Genomic DNA, 15155 nt, shown 5'->3' with positions numbered 1-15155 from the left:
TTTAAACAGTTTGAAACAAAACCAAAATGGTAATTCAGATCCAATCCATAACCACGATCTTCTTCCAAGAATTTAACACATGCATTTGTTGTACAATAAAAGAACCATCAGCGACCATGAATGATACTGGTTGTTGAACTGCCCACACCAATCGACGATTAAGAATCGGTCCAACCAATCGTCATTGGAACCCAATCGCCGGCGAGACAAAACCGAACACATAGAGAAGCACAATTGTTGGACTAAGCCTTGCCAAAGAACCGTGGAATCGCCTTAATAGAAAGGGGTTTACAAAGAGACCACCAACACAACACCATCAACTTTCAAAATCCAGCGAAAGTTAAGGGTGGAGCGGCCTGAGAGGCGCTGCGCCACTAAAGCCAGATGCTACATCAAGGACAGGCAGTTTGGATTTGGGGAAAAGAGAGTTGCGACGGTTAGAGATAAGGCAGGGGGGAAAAGTATTTCCAGAGAGAAGTTGAATGATAACAAAAATAGTTATAAGAATAATGCATCATGTGTAGTTTGAATATGATTACACAACTGCAGATAAAACACATCAACCCTTGCACACCTCACAAGTAATTATGGTGTATTAGCTGCAATTAAAGAAACATGAGACATTGATGTAGCTTTGATATATTTCATAATGTTTAATATGTACTCATCCTCTAATTTTAATCATAACAAGAGAAAGAAAGGTGGGACTGAATAAATCAATTGAAGCGATTTAATAACCCAAAAAAATAAATGGTATACAGTCTTCAAAAAATGGTAGGATCTTTGTATCTTTTGAAGATAGCTTCAATGTCTGTCATGACTTCTGCTGGTAAAGGCCGTTCTGTTGTTGTAAAAGCATCAATGTTTTCTTTAAGTTGGTTCACAGAAGTTGCACCGATGATTGAACTCGTCATGAATGGACGATCTCTTGCAAAACCAAGCGCAAGCTGAACAGGAGTTATACCATGTTTCTTGGCCAACTCAAGATACTTAATAGTTGCTTCCTGAAATTCAAACATGAAAAAACAAAGGAAAATACTTAATTGGTTATCTTGTTAATCATGGTTTATAGTATAGTCTAAAGTAAACCAATGTTTCAAAAACCAAACTGCATGAATTGGCACGGACACTGTTTAGAATTCGGTTATTTTAGTGCGGTTCAATTGCAGTTTTGTCCTAATTCATGCAGCTTAAAACAATTGATCCAAGGCCTAGAAGTCTCGCCGGTTTGATTTTTAAAACATTGGTCAAAACACTAAATACAAAAGCTATAATTATTTAGTACCCGCGAAATTGATTTGTTATATCTTTCCATGTAGCCAGGGAAAAGATTTAATCTTCCACTTTTTCCAGCTTCAGAATTTATATCTATATATTTTCCTGTGAGTGTTCCACCTCCAAGTGGAGAATAGGATAGCAAGCCAATGTTGTAATTCTTGGGATGGCAAACTTCCACAAGATCAGCTGCAGAAACATTAAATCGACTAAGAATTTGAAGAAGCTTAAAAGAAGGTGAAACTACGCTTTACACACTCTAACTTAGGGTCATGGGGGACAACACAATCCATAAACTTTAGAAAGTGTGTAATTCATGGTTATCAAAAAGAGATTCAGATGGTGAATCGAAAGATCTTTGTTCCAAGTCATGAATTGAATCTTATTATCATTTTTAAGAAATAAAACAAGTGACATAACAAATTATAAGTTGACATATCATATATGAGCCTCAGAATTATAGAAGAAAAGTGGTTGGTTATACAAAGTTGACAAAATGACTTCTTACAAGCAGTGAGTGATAAATGAATGAAATCTGATCGATGTCAGAATTGTACTTACTTTCAAAACGACTTCTTACAAGCAAGCTATAGCTGTTTTGGATGCTAACAATCTTTGGAAGTCCCTCAACTTTAGCTGCATGGACAAACTCCATCACTCCATATGAAGTCTCGTTTGAAACGCCTATGTAACGCACCTGATGAATGAAAAAAATTCTATGAAATTGAATCCCATAAACATTGCAAATACATAGCACATACAAAGTGCTCAGCTTCTCAAATCAAATAAAAAAATTATTAAGACTACTTAACGAATATAGAAAAGATTAAGCATATTAGGAATTAGTCACCTTTCCTTCATTGATAAGCTCTTGAAAGGCTTGCAACTGTTCAACAAACGGCACGCTAGGCCTCCATTTTGAAGGATCGTAGGAATATTCACCAAACAATGCAACGTATCGATCTGGCCTACAACAAAGCAGAAAATCACATTTTCATAAATTCATAGTTCAAAAACTAGTTTAGCTTTCTTGTTCATTATCTCTAACATAAGATTCCTAACACAATAAAAATCCTAACTTTTAAACTCACCAGTGAATTTGCAACAAATCAATATAATCAGTCCCAAGACGGTTAAGGCTTTTCTCCACACTTTCTTTGATATTTGCAGAATCAACCCTCAAAATGTCTGCATTGTCGCGTAAGTAACTCGATCTCTCAGAATAACCACACACTTTTGTCGCTACAATAATCTATCCACAAAGAGGGTACACAAGTAAATTCAAACTGTTAGCTCAACAAAGCATGCCGTCATTAAAATATCTTCCGAAATGACTGAAAGCCAAATCCCAATCTTACTTCAGGGTTAGCTTATTATCTGTAGCAAAATGTGCCAAATTTAATCATTTTAATTTGTAATTCCACTCAATTCAAAACAGCATATTGAATGTTCCATAGGCCTATAGAAATGATTTTAATTTTAACAGTCTATATCTTAAAAGCACATGAAAATATAAGAATAGACTGAGTTGTAAATTGAAAACTAATACCTTGTCACGAGATTGAGATTTCAACCAGCTAGCAACATAGAGATCAGTTCTTCCTTGCGTTTCTTTCTTCATTGGAATTGGGTACTAAGTGCAAATCAGAAGTAATTTGATCAGAAACATAAACCTCACCGGTTATTCTTCATTTTGCATGTGGCGCACGCGGTAGCAGCACAAGATAAAAGTGAAGTAGATTGCAAGAGTTGCATGCAGGGATACGGTGATTTAGCCAAAAAAAAAGCAATTGCAAGAACATAATTAGGTGAAGAGAATAAACCAGTACTACAACAACAACAACAACAACAGCCACCTGGCCTTATCTCACTAAATGGGGTTAGATACATGGATCAACCTTCGTCATAATATTCTAGCCAAGACCATGTTTCTATCCAAATAGTTAATTTTGAAATTTTTCTTAATAACTTTTCTTATAGTCTTTCTAGATCTTCATCTACTTCTAGTTGTTTGACTTCTCTCCATTTGACCTACTCTCCTTATCAGTGTTGTCGATGGCGGTCCATGGCGGAGAGCGAAAACCCCGCCATACCGGCCGCTTTGCGGTGCCGTTATAGCGGATTATGGCAGAAAACCCCGCAATATCAGACGATACTTACTATTGCGGCAAACCCAAAAACCACCATAGCGGCCATGGCGCCGCTATTTGATAACACTGCTTACCACAAAATCTACAGGCTTTGTCTCTACATGCTCAAATCACCTAAGTAGACTCTCTTTTCCATCATCTTTTCTACAATAGGTGTTATCCCAACACTTTCTCTAATATTGTCATTTCTAATCTCATCCTGTCTAGTCTTACCACACATCCAACGCAACATCATCATCTTTGCTACAATTACTTTAATCTATCAAATAGGTTTAAACTAAAAAACAATAGAGTATCTTTTTGTAGTTGCATTTTCAACATTATGAATTATAAAAAGTAGTTTGACAATTCAAACCAAAGATAATGAAAGCAACAAGAACGGGGCAAATAGAGTGTGTTGTGTGCTTTATTAACCACATATCTCCAAGGGAATTTGAACTTCATCCCTGAAGGCTACAAGACTGAGCTCTTACCACTGAGCAAATCCCACATTCGCACAAAAAATACAAATTATAATTGGGTTCTTATTCATCCAAAGAGTGAAACAAGCATAATATCAAACATCACATCTGCAACAAACCAATAAACTCGATAGACTTGAAAACAAAACAGCCATTACTTCTAATCACAGAAAACAATATCAAATATCACATCCAAATGCTTGAATTTCATCAAATGCAGATTAAGATTTGAAGAACTTACAGCCTCAGCAGTATCCAAAGCGTTAATGCCATGTTCAAATGCATAACTAAGTATGTCATGAGCTTCTTTCTCTGAGTTTTGCTCCCCAAATGTCATCTGAAACATTGCACCAATCAATCAACAAACAACATCCCAGAATACTCAAATCATGAAGTAGATGAATGCGAGAAGTAAACTTACAGTACCAAGAGTAATTTCACTGATGTTGAGGTCAGAATCACCGAGTTTCCGGTATTGCAGAGGGTTGTTGGTGGCGGCACAAACGAGAGGCCTCACAGACGATGACCCGGTTCTTCTCTTCAGGAAAGTTCTTGTTTGGGTTGTTGTTGGTGTTTGAAGTGAGAGTGATGGTGTGAGAGAGTGGGAAAAGATAGCAATGTCGGAGGAAGTGGGAGAAAAGAAGGAACACCGAGCGGCCATGGCTTCTAAGCTTATCTTATTACACCAAGTTTCAGCTTCCAATACACCACGCTTATGCAGATTTTTCCACGAGTGTGTAAAAAAAGTATTTCTCAAATAATCGGTTCTAATAAGGCTTGTTTTTTTTTTTAAGATTTTTTATTTGGCAAAATATATTTTTGATCTCTTAACTATATTTTGGGTTGAAATTTTTTTCGTGTCACCTTGGTCCTTTAATTTTTGAAACATTGTCACGTTTGTCCTTTCGTTAGTGGACGTTAGTCAAAATTAGAAAATAGCTTCTAAGTGGCATGTTAACTTGATAAAGAGGATATGGGGCTCAATATAGCAACCATAACGTTTTATTGTTGTTCAAAACGAAGAAACCCTAAGCTGGAGATACACGAAGGCAATTTCGAAGGAACGATTTCGAAGAAATGATTGAAGGAGCACAATCTGGAAAAATCAAGGAAGTGAAGGATTGAAGACGGAGTTTCGAATACAGGTCAGTATTATTTGCATGTTTTCGTAATTGAATTAGGGGAAAAATTTAGGGGTTTCTGTATATTTAGTTTTTTTTTTATAGATATAGGGTTTTTCATGTTTTAGGACTTTGACAAAATCTATTTGAATAGGGATAATTGACGAACTTTTAAAACTCAAAATTCATCACAGTGGTGAATTCATTGATCCTGAACTAAGTGTGTGTGAAGGAAGACTAGTAGATGATTTGAAAGTAGATGTTGATAATTGGAGTTCTTTTGAGTTAGTCGGTGTATTGAAGGAGTTAGGTTATAGGAACTTTGAGAATATATTACAAGGACCCTACATTTAGGATGAATGCCATTGTTGATAACAAAGGTGCTTTAGAAATTGCAGATCTTTAAAGGATGCACCAAAGTGTTGATATCTATATTCAACACACTTTGACTCAGCCTGATTATTGTGATGGTTTTATTGATAATCTTGATGAGGGGTCTGATAACATTGTAGATGAGGTGGAAAAGTTGTTTAATAAACGACATGATGATATTGTAGATAAGTTGAATGATGGTAATGCTGGCGTGGAAGAAGGTAATGTCAAATTGAACGATGACAATGTTTGAGTGGATTGAGCCAATTTTGGATTAGAATCAACCAATGTTGGAGTGGAATCAGAGAATGTTGGAATGAAGGATGTCAATGTTGGAGTGGGATCAGACACTGTTGGTGAGGTGCATGATGAGTACAATTCTGATGACAGTGAGGATGATAGCTACCAGTATGATGGTGCTCTTAAACTAGATTTTAAGAATGACTCTGATGGGTATGATGAGATGGAGGAAGATGAACTTGTTAATCTGATTGGATATGAAAGTAATGAAAAGGTAAAAGGGGAAAGAAAAATGGGAAGAAGATAAAGAATAACTTAAAGGGAGTGATAATGACAATGAATATATGAAAAATGGTTGTGAGAGTGATGATAGTAGTGTAGCTAAAAGGAATAGGTATCCAATTTTTAAATTACAGAAGGATATGTCCAATTACAAATTGGAGGTGGGAATGTATTTTACTTTAAAAAGTGATATTAAGGAAGCAATAACCTCATATGTTGTTCAAAATGGTAGAGACCTGAAGTTAAAAAAAATGACAAAAAAAGGGTAAGGGTGGGATGTAAAGATGGTTATGAGTGGGATGTCTATTGTTCCAAGTTGCCAAATGAGGAATCTTTGCAAGTAAGGAAGGTAAATGGCCAACATAATTGTAGTATAGAGTATAATGTGAAGATGATGAGTACACAATGATTGAGAAGGAGGATTCAAAATTCCTTAAAAAACAATCATAGGATTAGGTAAAAGATATCAAGGAAAAGGCATTGAGGAAGTGGAATGTATGGGTAAACAAGACTAAAGCAATCAGAGCAATACTTTTTGCTAGGGACGTGGTTTATGGTTCTTTCTTAGGGGATTACACTAGAATCTATGACTATTATCATGAACTATTTAGAGCTAATCCAAGATCAACAAATAAGGTAAATGTTGATCTTGTTCAAGAAGGTGTTGACGATCAAAGACCCTTTTTTAGAAGATTGTACATATGGTATGCATCATGTAAGGAGAGCTTCAAATCATGTATACATGTCATAGGTTTGGATGGATGCTTTTTGAAGGGGTTGTGGAGGACAAATTCTGACAACCATAGGCAGGGATTCTAATTATCAGATGCTTCCTATAGCATTTGCAGTTGTGGAGGGTGAAAACAGGGATAGTTGAACATGCTTTTTGGACCTCTAGATTGATGACCTTGTTAAAACAAGACTTGTTTATGCCCTTAAAAGGTTTTGATGATAACAATGTATTTAAAGAATAACAGGGTTTACTAGAATTTTGTTTAAGTATGCAGGATCAGAAGCATATAACTAATCATGATTGTTAGCATATGTGAAAAAGTAATTTAAAGTCTGATTCTGATTGGTCAGAATCTGAACTAGTTCATCGCCTCTGAAGGCATCATACACTGGCTTCATGACCCAGCTTTTGATGACAACTCAAACTCTGAAGGTGTGAAGAGCAGCTGATCTGTACTCTGAGCCAAAGTAGTATTGTCTTATCAAAGCCCCAGATTTTTAGACAAAGTCAACTAGGATTTTTGTTTTGTAAGGCTCAAGAAAAAAAGGACATGACACCTTCAGACTATTCTACCTTTTGGTAGATACCTAGTACGATGAAATATATTGAAAGCAACGTTATTATTCAGTGGATAAATCTTCAGACTTGATGCAAGTATCCAACGTCTCTCTTGACATACTTCTTCACTAAGTTTGCATGTTATGTTCAAATCCTCCAACAACTCTTTTTCAGTCTCTATTAAAGGAAGTTGAAGACTCAAAGGAAGGTGACAACATCACAACGTATTACAAGATCTTTGGCATAACTTTGAGTTGTTATTTATGTAATTATTATAGCTTAAAGATCATAAGATTTCTTATCCTTGATTATCTTAGAAATCTTAGAAAGGTTGAAAACCTTTGTGATTGTTGCAAAACTATTATACTTGTGATTGTGTATCAAAGTATAGTAGTTATCTTGTCTACTAAAGTTCTATTTAAAGTAGAGGAAGTCTCTTGCATTTGGGCTTGAGCAAGGAAGTCTCTTTCTATGTTGATTTAGCAATGAAGTCTCTTGTCTGAGGACTTGAGTAAGGAAGTCTCTTTCTAGGTTGATTGAGCAAGGAAGTCTCTTGTCTGAGGACTTGAGAAGAAGTCTCTTTCTAGGTTGATTAAGCAAGGAAGTCTCTTTTTTGAGGACTTGATCAGAAGTATCTTTCTAGGGTGATTGAGCATTGAAGTCTCTTGCAAGTGTGCTTGAGAAATCTGTAACTTGTTTGGTTATAGTGAAAAGCTATTGTTGAGGCAAGGGGTATGGATTACTCTAAGTTGAGGAGAGAAACTATAATAATGTTTGTGTGTTGCTTCCATTTACTTTTGTACTATATATTTATGTTGTTGTGTTTACTCTAAATCAGAGTCTGAATATTGTTCAAAATCTGAACGTGTTGATTCAGAAGTGAAATTAATTTTTAAGTATACACAATTCAACCCTCCTTGTTTTTTATTTTTCTCACCTTAGGTTGGCATCAGAGCACGGTCTATACTAAACACTTAACTTTGGTACAGAAAAGATCTTGAGAAAAAAAACTCCTTTCATAATGCATGAGAGTTCTGGTAAGACCCCCTTGTGGTAATAGCAACCATGATGAAAGTACATTTGGTCAAAACACTTATACTTCTAGACCACCAACATTCAGTGGAGACTCCACCGAATTTTAATGGTGGAAAAGAAAGATGTGCACTCACATCATTGGTCTAGATTATGAGTTATGGGATATCTTATAAGATAACATTAACTTTCATGTTGCTGGTGTTGGAATGGTTTCTGACAAAAAGTCTCTCACTCTTGATCAAAAAAGATTACCTCATTCTAAGTATGTAAATATTATTGATAAGTCTACTGCAAATACTATCTTTAAATCCCTATGTATGACCTATGAAGGTAATTAACAGGTTCAAAAAGCCAAAGCCAATCTTCTGATTCAGCAATATGAGTTGTTCAAGATGAAATATGACGAGAACATTGAATTTATGTTCTCCAGATTTCAAGTTCTTCTGTCTGGACTTCAGGTCCTGAACAAGAGCTATACGATTGTGGATCATATCAAGAAGATTCTTAGGAGTCTTCTTGTCAAATTCAGACCCAAAGTGACTGCTATTGAAGAATCTAAAGACTTAAACTCTTTAAGTCTTGAAGGTCTTCTTAGAAATATCCAAAGTTATGAACTGGATCCGAATGATGATGAGCCTGAAAAGCAGGTTGAAATTGTGGCTTTAAAATTTGTGAGGGGGTCTGAGAAATCCTCTCAATAGCTCAAATAAGTCGCTCATGATGAAGCTTATAATGAAGAATCTGATGACGATGAACTAGCATTTATCATCAAAAGGTTTAAATATTTGGCCAAAAAGAAGAACATTCTTTGGTAAGAGAGACAACCTTAAAGGGTCAAGTTCTAGAAGTAAAGATCAGGATGGTTGTTACAACTGTAACAAGTTTGGCCATTTCATTGGTGAATGTCTTGATCTTCAAAAAGACAAAATCAAGAATGAGAGATTCCAGAAGAACAACTTTAGTAGAAAGTTCAAGAAAAGTCTCATGGCAACATGGGAAGAACGTGACAATGAATGAGAAGATGAAGAATCCAATATTGCTTTGATGGCCTCAACCCTCTCAAACTCAGAATCTGAAGTTGATTCTGATTTTGAGTCAGAAGACACAGAACAAGTATTTTCTCATCTCTATAAATCTGATTTAAGTACTCTATGTCATGATCTTATGGAAATATGCCAATAGAAAGTCAGACATACAAAAACATTGAAGAAGCAATGTGATATTTTAAAAGATGAACTAAATCTTTCTAAATAAAAAAATGAAAATCTTAAAAAATAACAACTTGCTTCAATGAAAAATATGTCTGACAAATCTCTGGATAAAGATGAATTAGCTCTTCGAGATTTCATTATATCTAGTTATGATAGAATCAAACTTGCCTCCATAATTTATGAAGTAAGTAAGAGAAAATGGGAAGGACTTGGTTATCATCAGAAACCTTACAATCCAAGGTTTAATATCTTTGTGAAACCATCAGATCATTCTTCTTCAAGCACTGCTCAAAAGGGGTTGAATGTTTACTTTTTGCCTACTGCTAAAAATGTTAAAATTCTGGACCAATCAGAACTTGTGATAAATAGCTCACAAATTCTGAAGGATTCAGAATCTAAAGTTATTATATCTGAAGTTACTAAAAGTTCAAAAGTCAAGGTTACGACTTATCCTAGACAATTTGTCTGGAAGAAGTCAAAACCTTACTATAAAGCTAAGGCACAAAGCAAGAAGAAGCTCTATAAATCTAACCTTAGAGGACCCATAAAAGTATGGATACCAAAGAATGAGATTATTTTTGCTACAGATAAGCTCAAAGGAAAGAACAAAGCAACAACTGCTCCAGGATAGTAGTTGCTTGCAACCTTTAACAAGAAGAATGCTTACATACCAAATCCTAACTCTGAAGGAGGAAGGAGATGTGGAATCTGGAAGAAACTAGAAAGACAAGCTTACTGGTACTGGGAAGATTAAAGTCTTCTACTGTAGACTGGTGCTTCAGATTCTTGGTTATGACTCTGAAGTTCATCTAATTTTTTTGAGAAGTCTGAAGAGATTTCTGATAATTTTCAAAAGAGAATTGTTTGAAATATATTGTTCGTCTTGTATTAGATGATGTTCAGAAACTACTTTGATCAGAAGCTCCTTAATAGGTTCTGATGAACAGATAGCCTCTGAAGCATCACATCATATGATACTATGAATTTGAACATTATTTTCAAATGGTTGCTTCGTAATAACTACCTCTGACACCTATCCTGACACACGAAGTGAAATTGTTGGGTAAATATTTCCTCCCTTTTTATGTTGTAATTAGCTTATTCTTTATGTCTTTCATTGCATTTGTGTGTGTTTGTGTTTAAAACTTATTTTGCACTCAAAAAAATTTGTTTATACCAAAATCATACATCTCACTACTTCGCTACAAACACTTTTGCATTTTTCTAAACTTTTCTAGAAAACCCCTATTTCAAAAGAAACCCTAAAACCCTAATCTTCAGTGGCATTGTCTTCAAAAGCTCAAAATGTACACATGATCGAAAAATCTGGAAAAAGTATGAAAATCAAGCCCAAGATCATCAATTTGAATTAGGGTGAACTAAAGCTTCTAGTGGAACAGATTGTCGACTTTGACTCTTTCAGCCAAAATGGGTATAGTCTTTGAATATTTTTCAAAGTTCAAGAGTGGTTATCATTCTTTGATATGTTGAATGGACCAACCTATCCTTATCTTGTGAAATATTTTTGGGTTAGGGTAGAAGTTTTTGATGAATCTACTGAACGTGAAAAATTAAGACTTCTAGTTAATAAGGACAACTCTTTGAAAGGAAAGACAAGGAAAGAAGTAAGATTGAAGTAGTTTGAAGAGGTTGAAATTATATCAGCTGTAATGGGTATTGATGTGGTCATCACTCAGAAAATTATTGCTAAACTTTTAAGTACTCCAAACTCTGGTAGATTTGTTGTGGGAACCAAAGACAATAGTCCTGAAGCCGATGCAATCAAATGATATTTGTTTGAAGAGTGTGATAATTTTTGTTCCTCTGACTTTGGGAAGTTCATGAACATGAAGGATGATTTCAAGCTTCTGTTCAAAATTCTAATTAATTGCCTGATTCCAATGGAAAGAAGTACTAATAAGATTTCTTGGGATCATTAACATTTCATTTTCTAAGTGAAGAATGAGGACAAGATAAATATCTCAGCTTACATTTTCAATCATATTTATAAAGATATAAAGGATATCACGAAGCCTCGTAAGAAGAATGTGCCTTATGCTAGATTGTTGTTAGAATTGTTCTTTCAGGATCGTCTAATTGATGCCCTTAAAAGTTTGCCTGATAATGAAGATCTAGAGGGAACTTATGGAAGTATCCTATTAGATTTTGTTTTAGCTAACATGAATATGAAGAAGAAATGTGATATTGTTGCTTCAAAGAATCCTCTTTCTGTTAGATGTACTAATTCTAATTATCTCGAGGATTATCCTGTCATCTCTAAGATGGATAATCATGAAGTAATCAGAAATTTCATCATACAACCTTTCAAATGAGGGAATAAGATCAGACTCAAGGATATTCCTAACAAACCTTATGATGTTTATTCTTCTAAGAAGAGTAAGCAAAAAGCTTCAGTTGTTCTGAAGGATGTTCAAAAATCTTCTAAGAGAAAAGCAGTTGAGAAGGAAGTTGAAGAAGTGGTTGTTAGCACTCTAAAAATTCCTTCTAAGACTAGGAGTGGCGAGTCTCCCAAAAGGTTATTTTTGTGTCTGTTATTTCAGAAGAACCTTTAAGAAAGAAAAGGCTAATGAAGTTGTCTGAGATTGAGGTAAAAGAAGAAGAAGAAGAGGAAAAACATGTGTCCTTAATTAGGAAGAATAAAAATGCAGATGGATATGTTCAATAGAAAGCAATTGAGCCTTATCTCAAGATTTCTCAACTCTTAGCATTTGCCATCATGGATCAGTTAGAAAAGCATCAAGATGCATCTGTGTCTAAGGATCAAGAAAATGTTGTTGATATTTTGGAACCTGTTGAGGTTTAGGTTGCTGAAGTTATGGTTGGTTTGAAGGTTGTGGAAGCCTCAACTGTTTCTAAGGAAGTTTTCTCGAAACGACTGCTTCAGAGGCTCTAAATTCTGGTAAAACATGTATAAACTTGAATTTAGTCTTTAAGGATAATTCTGATTGCACCACCTTCAACCACATTTCTCTAACCCCCTCACCAATTCCCTCACCTAAACACGCATATCTCCCTACTAATGAACTCATTATTATTCAGAATCAGCTAGTTGAATTCCCTGCTTCTGAACAACTATCTCCTTTAACATACAATGCTTGAACCTCCCATAGATGTTTCCAATGGAAAATTTACATCCTCTAGCTCTGAGTCAGAATATGATACAATTGGATTTGATGCTCATATTGACCTAAAATCCTCAAAATTTTCACCTGATATTAACCGTATTATTACTATTCCCATCCAAGTGGTTTCACCTTTGGTTCAATCCTATCACCAAACATGATCTACATCTAAAGCAGAACAAGTAATCTTTCTTCAACCAGACACCACCCTTCAATCAGAAACCCATCAATCATCTCAACCTTCACCCCAAACATCCCCTCTAAGAGAATCTAGTCATGTTTAGAGTCAACCTCTAGAACAAGTTGCATCTGAACTTCAGATTGGAACTAAATAAGTTATTCAGGATCTATCTCTAGTCTAAATTGCTTATGAATCTACAACTGAGTCTCAACAGATTCCTTTGACCTACTTCACCCTGAAGTCCCTCTAAATCCACCTCACTTTTCAAACCATTCAACTAAACCTAGATCCTCAAGTTCAAACACCGCATCCCTCTCCCAAACTGTCAAAACTAACATGGGTGTAATAAAAAACATTCTCTTGTATAAAATGCAGAGCCTAGTCGATGAGAGACCATTTGCATTTGACCCAGAAGCTTATGCTGCTAGGTCGGATTCTCTCAAGACATCTGTTGCATCAGTAATTCATAATCCGAAGGAAGTCACCTCTGAGTTTGTTGCCTCATCTTGTTCTAGGAAAGATCTTTTAGAGGAAAATATAGCTTCTGTCAGTACTACTACAAGCCATGGTTGTCAAACAAGCTAATATGAATAAGTGGATGAAGTCTATGGACGCCAAACAAGACATCATGGGTGTAGAGCTAAGGGAGATTTTGGATCTTCTGAAGAAACCCTAATTTTAGAAACTAAACCATTTTTTTTGTTGCTTGTCTTAAACTGTTTCCTTTTATAAAATCTTGTCTTTTTCTCTCTATTTATTTTGCATGTCTTGTTATCTTGCTTATGTTTGTTACATAAGCTATATTTATTTGGAAGTTATGATCGTTCTTTTGATAAGTGTTTGATAATGTCTTTGCTTGGTTATTTTTTGGATGAATGCATTTTTCTGTTATTCTCTTGATGTTTGAATGAATTCAAAGGAGAATCAAAATATGTAGATTAAATATCATTTCATAAAGAAGAAAATTTTCATTAATTGACTGGGAAGATTATAATAGTCATGGGTTTACATTAATTTAGTCTAAATCAGAACAATAACCCCTAGCAGCTACAGAATCATCCCAGGTAGGCACCCGATCCTCACTTCCTTTATCAGAGTCATAGAAGTACATTCTTCTAGGAAATCTTTTCTTATTTTTCTTCTTGAGCTTCTTCTTGTTCTTCTTGGATTTTCTAAGCCTTAATGCCTCCCTTGTGGTGGTCGACCCAGCTGGTTGAAACTCCTCTATAGCTGGCTGCTGGAGAGGGACTATGACCCCCTCTAAAGGAGTGTTAGTTGTCGTCTTTGATGAAAACTCATTTTTTAGAAGAAGAGTTAGATGAGAAGGATGAGAAGTATGTCTCTGATAATATGCTTTTATATAGGGAGTTGCGTGTCTTGAACGTTGTAATAAGAAGATGTAACATCTGGTTCTTTAATGCTTGCAATAATGACCTCTAATGGTTGATATTCTTGAATGACATATGACACCTTGAGAAAAGCAGAAATTGTTCAACCAGTTTATCCGCTTCTCAGTATTGGGAAGTGTAAAGGTTGTTCACACTATGTTCTTATTAGAACCATATTTTTCATATATGTGTTAGTTGATCTGTCTGAACCTATCAATATCTCTTTTTATTATTTTTATTGACGACAAAAGAGGGAGAAAATTATGGGAATATTTAAGGTTAAAAGTATTATTTTAAAAAAAAATGCTTTTAGTTAATCTTGAACCCTAAATAACTCAATCATTTCGATATCAATTTCTTCCGAATGAATTTAATACCACTGAGCTTAAATGACTAATTCTAATTAAACAAAGACAAGGATTTAAGGAAAAGCTTACAAACCTTACCTTAATAAATTGTCAGACTAAAGGAAGAGCTTACAAACCTCAACCTAAGGCCTGTCAAACTCAGGGGGAGCTTATAAACCTCAGACCCTGATGCTAGATTTTATTGATTAAAATTATAGGATTAAATTAACATAGATAAAGAGTTAAGAAGGGCTTATAAACCTCATCTTAATGGACTATCATACTTAGGGGGGGGGGCTTAAAAACCCCACCTTAATGTATTATCTAACTTAGGAAGAGCTTAGAAAAATCAGCCTCTGATGTTATAATGTGTTAATTAAATCACCAACCATTGTTCTTAAATACATTTCTTTGTCATCATAAAAAATGGGAGATTGTTAAAAAGAGGTTTTGATGATACCATAGTATTTAAAGAACAATAGGGTTTGCTAACATTTTGTTTAAGTGTAGATGATCACAAGCATATAATTAATCATGATTTTTAGCATATGTGAAGAAGTAATTTAAAGTCTGATTTTGATTGGTCAGAATTAGAACTAGTTTATCGCCTCTGAAGACATCAGACTCTGGCGTCATGACCCAACTTTTGATGACAACT

The 15155-nt window shown here is 35.0% G+C and overlaps 1 protein-coding gene across 1 annotated transcript; it reads right to left on the bottom strand.

The window, feature by feature from the left end:
* Window positions 1–566: 566 nt before the first annotated feature.
* LOC127093071 (uncharacterized) lies at window positions 567–4635 on the bottom strand. The gene is made up of 8 exons (XM_051031969.1): window positions 4308–4635; window positions 4128–4223; window positions 2825–2908; window positions 2367–2527; window positions 2126–2243; window positions 1837–1972; window positions 1286–1464; window positions 567–1004 (listed from the first exon to the last, which is right to left on the bottom strand). Exons 1-8 carry the CDS (start codon window positions 4545–4547, stop codon window positions 765–767), a joined length of 1254 nt encoding a protein of 417 aa, XP_050887926.1. The 5' UTR covers window positions 4548–4635; the 3' UTR covers window positions 567–764.
* Window positions 4636–15155: the final 10520 nt, after the last annotated feature.

Source organism: Lathyrus oleraceus, chromosome 6 (genome assembly GCF_024323335.1).
Source record: "Lathyrus oleraceus cultivar Zhongwan6 chromosome 6, CAAS_Psat_ZW6_1.0, whole genome shotgun sequence".
NCBI lineage: Eukaryota > Viridiplantae > Streptophyta > Magnoliopsida > Fabales > Fabaceae > Lathyrus > Lathyrus oleraceus.
Note: the sequence above shows the minus strand (reverse complement) of the source record. Positions and strands in the feature narration are given on the sequence as shown.